At 45.8% G+C, this 15,527-nt stretch overlaps 1 protein-coding gene and 1 long non-coding RNA gene across 2 annotated transcripts in view; one reads left to right on the top strand and one right to left on the bottom strand.

Annotated features, from left to right (window-relative positions):
- The window catches only part of LOC135896535 (uncharacterized), a 79,182-nt gene that overhangs the window by 31,370 nt on the left and 32,285 nt on the right, over positions 1 to 15,527 (top strand). The window lies entirely within an intron of this gene.
- The window catches only part of LOC135897586 (acid-sensing ion channel 1-like), a 40,047-nt gene that overhangs the window by 18,618 nt on the left and 5,902 nt on the right, over positions 1 to 15,527 (bottom strand). The window contains exons 4-9 of the mRNA XM_070532699.1: positions 15,054 to 15,214; positions 12,529 to 12,636; positions 7,669 to 7,786; positions 6,476 to 6,554; positions 3,343 to 3,394; positions 2,827 to 2,870 (exon numbers count right to left, since the gene is read on the bottom strand). Coding sequence (XP_070388800.1) covers positions 2,827 to 2,870; positions 3,343 to 3,394; positions 6,476 to 6,554; positions 7,669 to 7,786; positions 12,529 to 12,636; positions 15,054 to 15,214 — 562 coding nt within the window. The remainder of the gene's footprint in view (positions 1 to 2,826; positions 2,871 to 3,342; positions 3,395 to 6,475; positions 6,555 to 7,668; positions 7,787 to 12,528; positions 12,637 to 15,053; positions 15,215 to 15,527) is intronic.

The following is a 15,527-nucleotide window of genomic DNA, read 5'->3' on the forward strand; positions in this document are numbered from 1 at the left end:
GCTGCATATACATCTTGCACTGTGCATCGTCCTGTATTGGAGTTTGCGTTTCGGCAAAGCTTGTGGACGATGTACTATATAAACATAAAAAAAGGAACTATGGGGACATCAAGCAATTTTTATTATGTGTAAATGCGGGACCATTGCTTGCGGCTGAGTGTGTCGCTGAGTTATGTCGCTGAGTTTAGTGTTGCAGCGAAATCGCTGAGTTTAGTGCTGCTGCGTTATGTTTCCGAGTGTAATGCTGCCGCTCACGAGGTCGCAACAACGCAAGACGACAAACCGGCCATATTGCGATCTCCCAGATGAGTTTTATTTGCGGAGTTCTCGTTAAGCAGTGTTTAAGGCACATTACGTTGATTGTTCTTTATTGATGACGCTACTTTTCAGCACGATGACGCCACTTTTCCGAGCGATGACAGTACTTTGCCGAGCGGCATCATAGCGTTGACACTGCATTCCTTCATCGGGTTCTTAGGCGAACTCCAGCTCATACTCTGGGGCAATGTCGTAGTCATCGTCCGACGGGCACCTGATGGGCGTTGCATCTCATTTGTCGTCGCCGTCCATGGGTTGCTGCCAAGGTGCCTGTGGGTCCAAGTTGATCGACTGTATAGCATGGCCTTGTGATCAGGGCAGCATGTCGATGCGTGCCTTACGTCGTGCACTGTGCGTGGCATGTTCTCGAACGCCAAGTCGATTCCGGGGCCACGCGAAGTGGTGACTGCATCTATTAGAGAGGCGAGTTTTGAGTTTAGATCGGTACGCATCGCGCCAATGAACGTTGGCCTTGAATGTGCTTCCTGATTGAAGCAGAGCTGCAGCTGCTCGCTTCGCACGTTTCGCTGCGTTGCGATCGTCTCGCACTTCGTCGGCAGTGAACTGGCGTCTCCGGCCACGCTTTGCTGTCTCGCCTGATGATGTAGCCGCGAGCGATTCAACTTCGGACGATGAATACTCCATAGCGCCGACATTGGTGCCAGATTATATAGGTGCCACTACTACGTGCGCCACCTAGTGTATCGCCCGCCAGGCAAAACCCAATCACGTGCACAGCCTCAAAGGTATTACTGTCACTGTCGCCTGTTGCGATAGTGACGTATATATATAGTGTAATACAATTTCAGTATGTTCAGATGATTGAGCATTTGAAAGACATGTACGGCTTTACATGTTTTCAACGGGAGTGGTACCACCTCTTGATAAGTTGCTTGTCATTGCCACCCTTTAAGGCGTAAGCCTTTAGTGGCTCATGAGTGTCCGGGCGCAGCCCGTGGTGGACGCAGGAAAGCGGTGATCACCGGCGAGGGAGCCAGGATAGGAGGCGCCCTGCCAGTAGCGCTGTGCGAGTGGGCGCGTGGGAGAGCGCGGACATGCGCGGGTGTAGAGGGGAGGCGCACATCAGCGACAAACTTTGCAGCCATATTATGGCAGTGATTGCATCCCATGCTCGCGGCCGCGGCGGCGTCCGTTCGCAGAACAGTTCAGACAACAGCAGCAGAGGCAGTCATAGATAGGCTTTCGCCTATCGCAGTTTAGCTCGGCAAAGTGCCCATAGATTTTTTAATTAATGAGGTTGGCTGTAGTTTATGTGTCATGCATGATGTGCTGAACGGGATTTTTAGGTCCTTCCTATACCGCGAATACGAGATGTGTTAGCAAGTGCTTGCACGTTTCTAGAGTATATACACTTGTTGCATATACATGATGCAACAAATACCACGTAATATATATATATATATATATATATATATATATATATATATATATATATATATATATATATATATATATATATATATATATATATATATATATATATATATATATATATATATATGGCGCAGTGGTTGGCGCGCTCGGCTACGGAGCGGTGGCGGTGGGGCAAAGGATCGAATGCTCACCGTGGCCACTTTTGTTTTTAGATGAAGATAGCTTAATTTGTTTGCCGTTTTTCTGCCGCGGCATTTCTGCCAAGGCTTCTGATGACAGCGGAGTCGCACAATGAGCGATGTAATGCTTTCGCATTAAAAATTGCATGACAATAAAGTTGTGGCCTTTCGTGGTGGATAAAAATAAACGTTCCATGAGATTACACCTTGCACAGTATGAAAGTAAACAAAATATTGCTTATCGTCGTTAGTTGTAAAGCGTTTAATTAACCGCTTCAATAAAGCTTCGACCCGCTGTGGTTGCTCAGTGGCTATGGTGTTGGGCTGCTGAGCACGAGGTCGCGGGATCGAATCCCGGCCATGGCGGCCGCATTTAGATGGGGGCGAAATGCGAAAACACCCATGTACTTAGATTTAGGTGCACGTTAAAGATCCCCAGGTGGTCGAAATTTCCGGAGTCCTCCACTACGGCGTGCCTCATAATCAGAAAGTGGTTTTGGCACGTAAAACCCCATAATCTAATAAAGCTTCGCTTTACATAGATTACAAGTTATGCGTTTTTTTTCTCGTAAAGGTGCCCTTATGGATTAACACGGCAAGCTGGGCGAGTTGGTAATTGAACATGTTCCTATGGGTGGGCAGCGCAACCCGGACAAAGGACGAGAGGAAGTACACAACTCGAGCGCAGTATCGCTCGTATACTGAGCTCGTATCGTGTAGTTCCTCTTGTCTTTCGTCTGGGTTGCGCTGCCCACCCATAGGAACATGCTATTATGGAAGCGAGCCCTCATCAGTGGGCCGTTTTCATTGTAAAGCATAGAACAACGATCGCTTGACACGTGCTGTTGCTTGAGCAGGATTAAAGCAGAGAGCAAACGCCAGTAGGCGGACACGCAAGTGGATCCAAGAAAGCGTGCCGCTGAACAATACTTACGAACTTCTTCTTGACCGTTGTTTGTAGGCATTGGTGCTCCCACCCTGTGAAGAATAGTTCTAGTTAAAGAACAAACGCTGAAATGTCGATCACATTTACATAGTAAGCAATAACTAACAAAGAATCAAAGAAAGAAAGAAAGAAAGACAGAAATAAAGAAGGAAGAAAAGGAAGAAGTTGACAAAAATGACATTATTTCAATAGTACTAATGCTTTTTGTCTCTTATTCTTTTTTGGTGTGTGATAACCTCGGGAATTTACACGCTATGCCTATCATTTCATGATTACGGTCTGAGTTTTCTCTGGCACTTTTGTACCGATTGTATCATAGCTAATATTGTTTTGCTGGCATCCGCGGTTGAGTTCCTTTTTCCTATGGAACCAAAATTAAAAACAGGTGATTGGTTAAACAGTGTTACTATAGGTTACAACTAAAAGGGAAATAACAGACGTATTACCAACACGTCTATTTCGCGAATGCTGTTTACGATTTTTTCACTCGAAACGTGAACTTACCACGTCTTTGGCCCACGCTGCAATGGAGGCTGATTTCAAAAACAACGTTTCTCTGAAAAAGAAAAAAAAAACACATTAAAAGGCGGTTTATATTCAACAGTACGAGTTGCAATGGAATTTCAAGTAGTCACCTCTCCACCCTCACGGCTGTGACGTCAAATTTATTTGCCCGCTGCTTCTCAGACCTAGCTTACCCATTTCAACGTTGCCTTATCACCCTACACCACCTGACTTGTCTCGTGATTTGTAGAAGTGAGCAGATTGGACAGCGTCTTCTGAAGATACTAATTTTCCCAAATCTTGGTTTCGTCTTAGCTTTCGCATATTCGTGGTACCCGCCGCGGTTGCTCAGTGGCTATGGTGTTAGGCTGCTGAGCACGAGATTGCGGGATCGAATCCCGGCCACGGCGGCCGCATTTCGATGGGGGCGAAATGCGAAAACACCCGTGTACTTAGATTTAGGTGCACGTTAAAGAACCCCAGGTGGTCGAAATTTCCGGAGTCCTCCACTACGGCGTGCCTCATAATCAGAAAGTGGTTTTGGCACGTAAAACCCCATAATCTCTAATATTCGTGGTACGCTCTTTCTCGCGATGTTGACGTGACAGCCAAAGTAGCTGGACGTTAAGTGCCTTTATTGAACGTTTTGTTGACTAGTGGCGTTCAGACTCGCACACATTACGTAAAAACTGTAACCCATTACAATTACAGTTACTGATTTCAAAAACGTAATTGATAACAGTGTGCAATTACTGGCCCACCAAAGTAATTAAGCGATTACTAAAAAGTCATCGATTACTTTCCTACTAACTATTATGAGCATTGCACGAATACAATAAGTAGGAGTAGCTAGCCCGGCTCGTGTCGGCTGCAGTTCTTTTCACGTTGTTTGTCTTCGTTAGCGATTACTTTTTCAAAATTTTTGTTGGCCAGCTTTTCTTGGTTTTACAGCGAAGCTGTACATGGCTAGCCGATTCGTCCGTCCGTCTGTCGCCTGTATGCCGAAAACTCCTCCGGCGCAACCCCTTGCACATTCGCGAAAACAGAAAGATAGGCGCGGGATTGGCTGCGCCAGTAGTGACGCCGTTGCTCTCCGTCGCAGCCGAGCGTGCGCGCAGCAGTTCTTCTCCGGCTCTGAAATGGGTAGGCAACGCGTCACACGTACTCCAGAGGAGCAGGCAGCTTTCGATCAGTAACGCCGGGAGCAGAACCGGGAACGAGGTCGTCTACGCCGTGCCGGTGCACAGGCACAAGAACAGGCTCGTGCAGCCGTGCGCAAGCAGCAACTGCGTACCGATGATCCGGCAGCTACCAAGCCGTCGTTTGATGAACCGTCGGGATTAACCCCGTGATGAAAACCGGGGCCAAACGTTTCAGCTTCGCTGTTTAACCGTCTGTACGGAGTGCTTGGGCGGTGATTCTTTACTTGCATTTTTGATAACGTGAGCAGCGATACTGAAAATTCGCTCCATGTGCGCTATGAAGGGAAGGGCGGTGTGGCCGAGTACGAACATCGGATGGCGAAATTAGTGAAACGAGGCGGGAAACTCTCCAATGGCAACGGAAAACTCGCCGAACGTGAGCGTCATGACGGGGTGGCACTCGTGCCAAAAAGAAACATGCGAAAACATCACGAGGTGCAGAATGCAATGCCGACAATGCAGACCGCGTGAGAGAAAAAAAAAATACCGAGCGCTGGATTTGCCTGTCTGAACATGCGCGTCCGCCAGCCAGGCTGTTGCTTGGCGCGACCACGTGCGGGTGCTCTGTTATCGTTCCCGCCAAACTTAAGGTGCTCAAGCCTGCGTCGCTTCCTATAAATAGCTTCGTCAGTAAAGTATGACTGGTTACATGCAACTGATTACCGAAAAAAAAAGAAATACGTGTTGAGTTACAGTGACCGTTACCGAGTAAAAAAGAGTTATCACTGAAATACAAAATTATAAAAAATGTGATTGATTACAAGCTATGTGTAATTCGTTGCGTGCAAGTCTGGAAGTAAATTGGTCTATGTTGTGTTGCGACTTTGATTTGTACAACACGCATCGGTATCTTCAAATTAGCGTAATTAGCGTCGCAGCAGAACATGTGACGCACCGGTTTACTAGCTAATTGCATGCACCTTTGTCCGGACATGACGTTTTGCTAATAATGGACAGCGGGCAGAACTTCTCTCTGTCGTGATTCTGAGGAAGTACAAAAAAAAAAGAGGTTAGAAAACCGGCAACAGCAACGAAAAGAAAGTGAAAAGTGCTATGCCTGGTGTTTGTTAAGAGGCGATCGAGATCTCGATGATATTACCAGCAGCAATTTTTCATCTGAACGTAGATAGGGTACTGCTTCAGTACGTTCAAAAAAAAAAAAAATGACGACCATTCCACTCTGTGAAGATGGAATGGCAGCGAAAGCTCACGACAGTAAAAGCTCTCAAAACGAAGAGCAAAGTGCTTTCGCTGCCATTCCATGTTCACAGTGTGGAATGGTTGTCATTTTTTGCGTTTCGAGTCTGGCGTCGTTGTTCGTCCGGAGGTGCCCGGGCTTGCGATTATCGTTTTCGTTCAGCATCGCGTGAACGTTCTTCGTTGGTGGTCGTTTCGCGCCGGCGCCGTCAACATTCTCGTCGCTGTTCCCTCCGGCGCTCCTCGTACACATGTTTTGTTCTTATGGGTGTACGAAATATACGTGTCCGCCCCATCGATAACGCAGCTGTTTTAGCGCCGATCCCTCTCACGCTTATATGCTGCGATAACATTGACGTCACGCTATTGTTCACGGCGAGCGTTCTAATCTGTTCCGCATTTTGACCTCTGCGTCGCCGCACTGCACCCGTATGGATTTGTTAGAAATCGATAAGTTCTTTTCTGTTGCTGGGCGTCGAAAAGAATACGGAAGGATAGTCATATACAGGTATCGCTGTAAAAAAAAAGAAAAAAAAGAAGCGTAAATCACGGGCAGCCGTGAGCATTCCTTAGCTATATTTGTTGAGCAATAGTGAGAAATGGGGAATTGGGAAGTTCGATAATCTCAGGTGAAGAGGAAACAAAGACGAGGAGAGACTGTAAAAGGAAAACAAAAAAGAAGACGATGTGAGCGTTTCCGAATCAAGAGCTAATAATAATTAAAAAAAACTCACACGCAAGCTTGCGGGCAGTTGCATTCTAGTTGCCCCAGTTCATAATGGCGTCTCACACGGTCGACGCAGTACAGGGTCTCTGTAAAATAAACGTAGCACATTTTTTAAGAATAGTGAACGCCTTTTCTGGGGATATGGGCGTTAAAACTATCGATATAGCTATCGTGCAAACATGTTCACTCCTCGTGTGAAACCGCAGGGTATCTAGGCACCATTTGCATGCTGATTTGATGAGGCAGGTATATTTGTCACATGATGCCTTTAATTCGCATATTTAAGAGCATTGCGCGAGACACTGGTCTTCAACTTCTTTCAAAGCTTGGCCTTATACGCCGCGGCCGTATGGTGCAGGCTCGCGCGATAAGTCGACATGCGAATGATACCACGCCTAAATATTCAACATGAATAATGTTTCCAACTACAACAACGAAGCGAGTTGATTGCGACATATCTTTGATCCCATCTGGATACGTGTCCTCGAGTCGTGCACCACGACTATCACCTGGGACCGGTTAAGAATGTAGCGGTAAATGCCCCTCAAAAAGGCGACATGTATGAATGCACTAACGAACAAGGCTTGTCTGAATTTCTTACTCTCTCATTTTCCTCGTTATTCTCGTCCTCACTTCCGCTTTTGCTATGGCGCAGCCGTGTGACAAACCTTGGGGGTCGGGACGGCGTTCGTGAGATACAAGGTCCCGCATTTTGTGGTGCTTCGTATAAACTGTGCGCGACGAGGCTCTCCGAACGATGGACGGGGTCAGACAACCATATGTGCTATAATCTGTTATCCGTATTCTTCTAATATTGTGCGGTCGCGTGATTGTGCTCCGAGCTGCCTACTGGTCCCCGCGATTGCCGGTCTCTGATATATTCTCCTGACAAGTATGGGTGATCTGGCTCCTTCACATAAATACGAAACGATGTCCACCAAGGCGAAAGCAGTAAGTCAACTGGGCGCGCACTGGCGCGCGTCTTGTACAGGTTCAAACCGCCATTACTCGCGAGGTGCTTGGGCACGAGCTTTCGCGCTCGTACGTGTAGTTAGGCCCAAAGGGAGCGCCGTGGCACTGAGAGCAGGCACAGCAAGATTTTATTTTTTTGAGGAGGAGGGGGGGCGGGAGGTACAGCCTCTACTAGCATTCTATAATGTATTTTTTGTCAGCGCGAAGTTGAGTCGAAAGTATACCCACCGTTGTTGTTGAGAACGTCGCAGACGTTGTAATGGGTGTAGGACGGAGCGGGCATGAAGCTCGACTCGCAGCTGCAGTTCTTCAGCACGGCTCCTTGCTGGCATAGCTTGAGGCAGAGCTGCGAACGCGCGTTTCGTGGGGATCATCGATTGAACGCTGTGGAGGGCGCGGCGTATATGCGCGAATGCCTGTTTCACATGCTGCGATTCTGCGATGCGAATACTTCCGACAACCGATTCCTTTTTTTTAAGCCGTTGTCGAGAGATGCTTGTCTCGCAAGTTTTGATTTGCAGCTTCTAATGCCGCGTCACACCACAGCCACAACTCCCAGTAGTGAGCGTGCGCTTTTTGCTGATACGTCAATGAGTACGTCATGCCCTGATGTTGCGCCGCCATTCCTCAGACGCTGCGCCAGTGCGAAAGCTTTTAAGAAAGTCCACATTTTTGTCATTGCCGCCGTACGTCGGGTGCCGTGGATTAGCTTCTGCGAATGCTTCGGGTCAGAATTGCAGATATTTCGCCAAGGATGAGGAAAAGGCTAAAATCAAAACGCAGTAATTTTTCCATCTGACTTTAACTGTGGCACGAGAAAGCTCGTACAATTCACGCACCAGAGTGTCTGGCCCTTAACCCTTTACTGCAACTTGTTGCATTTACGCAACATTCTGATGAACGGCGTTAAAAACCGAAGCAAAGTCAGTTTCGAGCTTCCTGTACATGTTGTTGCATATCCGCAACATTGGTCTGTAAAACGCGGCGCCTTGTGCTGCAATCTGTGCTAATTCTTTGCATCTTCTACCAAAACAAACGTGGCGGAGGCTGCGCGCGCCCAGGAGCAGTGATATAGGTAAGTTTCACAAATTGTAAATGTATTTCTCCATAAGGCAAAGCGCAAAAAAAATTGTTACGCTATGCTCCACATCCTTCTGACTCTGTAGGTTCAAAAACATATTGTAATTTCGGAATAGTTTGTTCCTGGTGACAGAACGTTGCTATGTTGCACAAATGCAACAACGTGTACATGGTTTGTTTTCTTCGGAATAATGAAATGGCTTCGAAACGCTGGTATGGCCTAGACATTCCTTCTGATAGTGAACGCAGTGACTATTCGATTAGCTACGACAGCCACGAGTGTAAGTCCGTTTCGATTCAATATGTGGACAAGATGTTCTCTGGTCAGATTTCCTTTTTTCTTTTCAAAAGTACGCTGTGCCTCCGCACGTTGCCGTGTCACGCCATCACGGGCACAGCTTTACGTCTGTGCTTCGATGTTCTATATTTTGTCAATAACCCGAAAACACTGCATTGTTTCCTGGCTGGACGGGAATCTGCATGACGTACTGCACGAAGTGTGGGAACCACCTGTGCTGCACAAACATGTACAAGTGCTTCTTTTTGTTCCACAATAAATCATAGGTGCACCAATGATTGTCTTGTGCAAATAAGCATCTGAGTATGAATCGCACTAAATCTATCTTTTACTTTCAACTTCTTCTTTATTTGCACATTGTTGCAAATATGCAACATACCCTTTTTCTGCAAATTGAAACCACAGACATTCGCTAAAGTAAGTTTCCACGGGAGTACAGGTACTATTATGCTTCCCTACAATGCCATGAATAATATTTTGAGGAAACAAAAAATTGTGCAGTAAAGGGTTAATAATAGGGCATAAAATTCACGATTACGTTGCCGGCCGCTCCCCCATCACCTTCTGTAGGGAAACCAGTTTTAGCTTGGTTAACCACCTTGCCTACCCCCCTTGGTTTTTATTTATCTCTCCCTCTTTCTCTCAATATGAGTGGAGGAAAACGTCAGTCATCGACTCCATCAAACTTGTGCTTTGCGACGGTGGTGTGCAAGCCGTGAAACTCCGTGTAACTGAACGTTGATCTGGTCCGAGAAAAAAAGAAAACAAAGTGATATAACGTGGTTCAGAGAAAAAAATCACGTGACTCCTTTATGAACGGCCATCTTCAGCTAGTAAATATTTTGGAACTGAACATTGGAACGTATGAAGGAGAGTCTTTGCTCAGGAGTGCCACGTGATTGGGTCAAGGTATGATTGGCGTATTTAAACGGGCATATCGAGTAAATCTGATTATGTTAACCCTCTTAAGCCATGTATTATCTTTTTATCTCTGTAGCTAGTGTGCTAACTTCAAAAAAAAAGTGATCGCTTCAGAAAATGCGGCTTGACTCAAGACTGGCATAGGCCTCCGCGCCATCCCTTAATAAATACATTTTGTCATCATCATCATCGGGATATAGACCAGTAGTGCGACCTTGCTCTTTCTTCTGGTGTCTCCTACAGTCACAGCTGCGCCTTACTATTCCAAGGATAAGTAAGAATTCTGATCACCATAGAATGCTATCAAAACAATCGATGCTACTTATATTGAATGAGACATATTGGAGGTCTGTACTCTTACGTCGGTCACGTCCACCAGCTCAGCAGGTGTCGTGATTCCGGCAACGCTAATCACAACGAAATTTCTTTTGTATATAATTAACATCTACGGCGTCAGAGCTTGCTGCTCTGCGTGGTGCTATACAATGCGTCCTGCTAGAGCGACTTTGTAAGTGTCTTATATTTTGTGACTCAAGGGCAGCCGTCAGAATTGGCAGTTTATTACTGTCATTGTGGCTATCAAGCTCTCGAGAGGAAAGAACACATGACATAATATTTCAGTGGCTGCCAGGATACACCGGTATTACTGGGAATGACTTCACCGAAGAGGATCCCCAGTCCGCCCATGAAATAACCCGAGCGATTCCGACCCCCCTATCGAGACTAGACGCTGCAAAGAAACTTTATTTCCTGGCTCGGTCTGTCCTCTGTCATTCACGCGTATTGGTCGTCTACTAGTTTCGCCTATACTAACTAGATACTCTTTTAAAGTTGCTACTGCCATCATGAATGTCCCACTCCGATGCAAAATTGTCGTGCCGCCTCTGGATCGAGGTGGCATGCACAGGAGCTCGCTTGCTCCGCATCGGAATGGGTGATACACCTAAGTACGACTCCTGTGAAGCCGAAGAACTTGCTGAACGCGTCCTGTGTTTTCTGTTCCTGTTACGAGGTTTAGCCCGTCCTCTCCGGAAAGGATAACAGCGGTGTGACTCGAGGCCGTTTTCAGAAGCGAAGATACTTGGACCGGGGCCGTAAGCGCCGCTTACGGAGAAAGAACGAGGGCTTCGCTGCAGTACATCAAGTCTACAGGTCTCGGCGACCGCCTAAAGGCTTGATGCGCACTTTCAAGTATGGGCACAAGTGGTGCTTTCTCTCTTCCGTTCTTTCTCTCTATTCGCATCTTTATCCAATGCCCCCAGTGCAGGGCATCAAGTCGGGTGTGCGTCTGGTTAACGTCCGTGCCTTTCTTTGCTTTTTCATCTCAAGAAAGAGAGGCCACCTTTAATCACCGTCATCATTATTATCACCATCACATATTTATGTCCACTGCAGGGCGAAGATATAATAAGTTGCGCGCCATCAGTTGCATGCCGTCAGTCGCACGCCATCATCTTCATTATCCTCGTCATCACACTTTTATGCCCACTGCAGGGCAAAGGCCTCTCCGAGTGATCTACACTTGCTCCTGTTTTGAACTAGCTGCTTCTAAGTTGCGGTTCCGAATTTCCTAATATCATCACCCCACCTCGTTTCTGCCGTCCTCGACTGCGCTTCCCTTTTCTTGGCACCCACTCTGTAATTCAGATGGTCCACCGGTTATGAACCTTACGCGTTACATGGCTTGTCCAGCCCCAGTTTTCCTCTTAATGTCAACTAGAATATTGACTGCCCGTGTTTGCCTTCTAATCCATACCGCTCTCTTACTGTCTCTTAAGGCCACGCCTAGCATTTCCGTTTCATCGCTCGTTTGGCGGTCTTTAACTTCTCAAGATTCTTTGTTAACCTCCAAGTTCCTGCCACATATATAAGTATCGGCAGAATGCAATGATTGTACATTTTTATTTCTTCAAGGACAGTGGCAAGCTGTCGGCCTTGATCTGGTAATGCCGGATATATGCGCTCCAACCCAATTTTATCCTTCTGTGAGTTTTCTTCTAAATAAACAGTATTGCACACCAGTACTGTATAAAATACCTATCGAGGCAATTTCGTTGCAATTCATTCCAATTGCTGCTGAACAGGCCAATGTTACCTGAAAAGCGTGGGCGGCTGAGATATTCGCCGTTGATCCTCTCTTTTAAGCACGCAGTAAGTAACATTGTGGAGATTGCGTTTCCTTGCCTGACCTCTTTCTTTATAGGTATTTTCCCGCTTTTTTATGGATAATTAAGGTAGCTGTGGAGTTCTTATTTCTACTTCCCAAGATATTAACATATGCTTTCTGTACTCCTTGACTGCGCAATACTTTCACGACTTCTGGTATCTCTACTGAATGAAATGTTTTTTTTTTGTAATCCATGAAAGCCACATAGTTAGACCTGATTGGTCGTATGGATGTGATTCATTATACCCGAATACCTTTTCCAGGAGCCGGTCTATTCTCTTGGTTAATTGAATTGTTGCCCTGATTCTATTGAAAATTGTCTCGATATATATTCTATAAATTACTGAAAGCAAGCTAACGGGCCCATAATTTAGCGCTTTCTTTTTATACATTTGTAGCATTCGCGGAAACAATATTGAAAACAATTTGCGCAACGTTTTTAACTGCGGACAGACGGCTTTGTCAGCGCCTCATTTGAGTGAGCACTTCTTCAGGATAACAACTTGAGGCTAACCAATTCAGGCAATGTGTCAGAAGCACGCGGTTACTAAAGGGCACTTTCATGCCGCGACATGCCGTGCTTTGAAAGGCAAACGTGCAAGATGCGTCAGTGAGAACGTACCGCCCTACTGTAGACTTTTCCCAGTGACGCGTTAGGTTGCAGGCTGTTCGGAGGCCAAGTGGTCACACAGTTAGATGGGTAAGGAGCTTTAAGGCGATAGATGCTATTCTGGAAGTGAAAGTGACAAAGAGAATGTTTCAACGATGAACGGACACAGTTTTACTGGAGTTTGCTTTCTCCCAAGACAGAAAAAAATTAAAGAGAAAGCTAGAAAGTGGGATCAGCTTGTTCTTATTTTGTTTACATGAAGCTGCAGGTTTGAGTGCTATAGCTTGGAAATCTGATAGACGCGCTGAAAACAGCGAATGGTGCAAGTTGGCCAAGGAGGGGGAGAACTGTGCTTGTATGCACACGCCCGTCCGTGCATAGTCGAAGTGAAATGGCGGCAGCGGGTAACATTTCTAAACAGCTGTTCTTTTTGTATTGCGTCAAATTACAGCTGTAATTTTTTGCTTCGTCGCCGTCACCGTGAGGTTTCGCATATATTTAGGTATATGTATTCTAAACGCAATGTCATGTTCTATGACATGTGGTACATGATGGTTATATTGCCACACCGTCCTATCCCTAAAGTTGCTCATACCAGGTCTCACAATCCTGACAAAGTTATTCCTCAGAAGCTATTCCCCACAAGCAAATGTCAAAACACCGACAGTGCTTGCCTTCTGTCTTAAATGTTCTCAGAGTGAAATATTAAAAGTACGAAACAAACGGAGCTCGAACCTGAGAATTGATGTAATTTTGGACGCGTGGCGGTGGAATGCCCCCGGGTTCGGATCGGATTAGGAAATAGGCTTGAAACATACCCGATACGGCAAAGTGGTGTTAAAGTCGCTAAGGAAGACTTTGGCTTTAATTAACAAACATAAATAAATTTGCCCGATGGCAGGATCCAAATAGAGCAACCATATCACAACAGCTCGTTTTAACTCGGTCTATGTACGTTTACTTCAATTCGCACTATCACCACACAGCTACGAGTCTTACACTTCGTATAATATTCTAATATGTCGCTACCGACTTCATTGCTCCGCCCTTATGACTAAACTGTGATATTTTTGTATTTATTGTGGGCCGTAATAAGGCTTTTGTACACGCTGTGTGAATGGTCATTCCCGATGACGACTAGACTGCTATCAGCCCAAGTGAAAAAATGCTCTCTGCGGTAGCGGCCGCGTTGTTTATGGCATTCCACTGTTGAGGACGAGGTCACGGGTTTAATTTAAGGCTGTTGGGGCCATCTAGACTACAAGAACGCTCGTGCACCCAGCTTTGAGTAAACATTAAAAACGACAGGGGCTAAATAAAGAAGAAAGCTCTAGAGACTACAGCTACAGCGCCCGTCATAATTAATTATGTGTAGCTTTAAACACTAAATTCACACAATTAATTCGAAAAGAGCTGTGCTGCTTTTTTTCACACTTCGATACACGTACGAAAGGCTACGCGCACTGGTAGCGCTCTTCATTTTTGAAAAATGTTTCACTTCATCCTTTTCTTATGTATCTTCTTGACCTTCCATTTACGTAACCGTAACAGACACGTCAATTCTGTTCCGCCTGGTCTTACCGCATATCTTGCCATGCACATGCCGTGTGGCACATAGTTGCATTGGGCTCGTACTTTTTTCTCGAACATGGAGGGTTTTTCGCATTTATGTTGAAACAAGGAAGAGGAAATGTGAAGCGCTCGACCAGACCCACGCACGTTCATATCAAATCGTGGTTCTTCCCTGCCCTGTTCGGAACAGTGCAGTTTGAGCAATTTTCTGGGTGTATACAAACTTAAAAAAAGGTGGCTGTTTGACGAAACGCGGAGCGAAATGGAATCTTGGACTGTTCGCGATCAGTATAGTCTCGCTGATGTTTACGAAAATACTTTACACCCAATATGGTCTGAGATAATATCATTAAGGTCTATGTGGTTAAAGCACTGCTGTTCCGAACGTGAGTTGCGTCACTATTATACATCATCTCTAGTGGGGCAGCAGGAGTTGATTTATTCTTGATGTATGCAGGATATAGCTGGAGGGCGTTTCAATCGTCTGTTATCCCAGGCTCGCATCGTTTATACTGCCATAGTAAGTTGTGTTTAATTTTTGCTTTCGCAAAGCAATGTGTGTCAATTTTTTTTCTACTGACATTATGTGTTTCAATTATGTACAGTATTCGTGATAGCCTAAGCTGTGCATCTTTTATTGTGTTGACACTTTGCGCACTGAGCACGTGTCGCGTTTATATAATTTCATGATGTGTTTTCTTTCGCCTGTGGGATGCGCCGTCTTCCTTGTCATATATTTCTGCGTTTCTCAAGTCCGAAGAAGTACGCGGCGCCATCTCTTGGTGCCGTCGTCTACCTGTTGAGTCACGTCAGCAAACAACAATCAGCAGTATTCGTTGCGAAAGCTAAGATTTTTCAAGCAAGGTACATCGTGATGTCTGCTTCCTGTCATTCTGTGTGTGAATGGGACGCTATGCACTAGCTGGGCGCCAGATGTCTCTTGATTGGAAAATTGCGCAGCTTACCACGGTGACACCAACGTAGGTGGTCTGTCCGGGAGATACAAAAATGCCATCGGTGGCTTCTTCGGGATCGTGTCCCTGCTTGTTTATCATCACCATGTAGCCGGCTTCAGGCGTGATGGGGAGGTATTCGTGCTGCTCTACTGCAATCAGTAGCTCAAGACCTGCAACATGGACGCCACAACCTGTACACTTTGTTCCACAAAAAGCAAGTGCTGGAGGGAAAATAATACGGCTACTGTGAGCCACTAGAAAAGCTGGTCAAACTCAATCCAGTCTTGAGGCGAGGAGCACAAGCAACAAAACTTGACAGAAAGGTAAGGAAGACGAACACAGCGCTGTCACTTTCCTTACTTGTGTATCAAGTCTTATTTTTGCACTGCTCGCTTCGAGAGTGGAATGTCAACTCATCTGGCAAACCATGCTTCTGAAGCTCAAGCAAGCCAGTAAGTTATGCAAGTCAGCTGGTTTAAATAA

The sequence above is a fragment of the Dermacentor albipictus genome, chromosome 1, assembly GCF_038994185.2.
Source record: "Dermacentor albipictus isolate Rhodes 1998 colony chromosome 1, USDA_Dalb.pri_finalv2, whole genome shotgun sequence".
NCBI classification, from domain to species: domain Eukaryota; kingdom Metazoa; phylum Arthropoda; class Arachnida; order Ixodida; family Ixodidae; genus Dermacentor; species Dermacentor albipictus.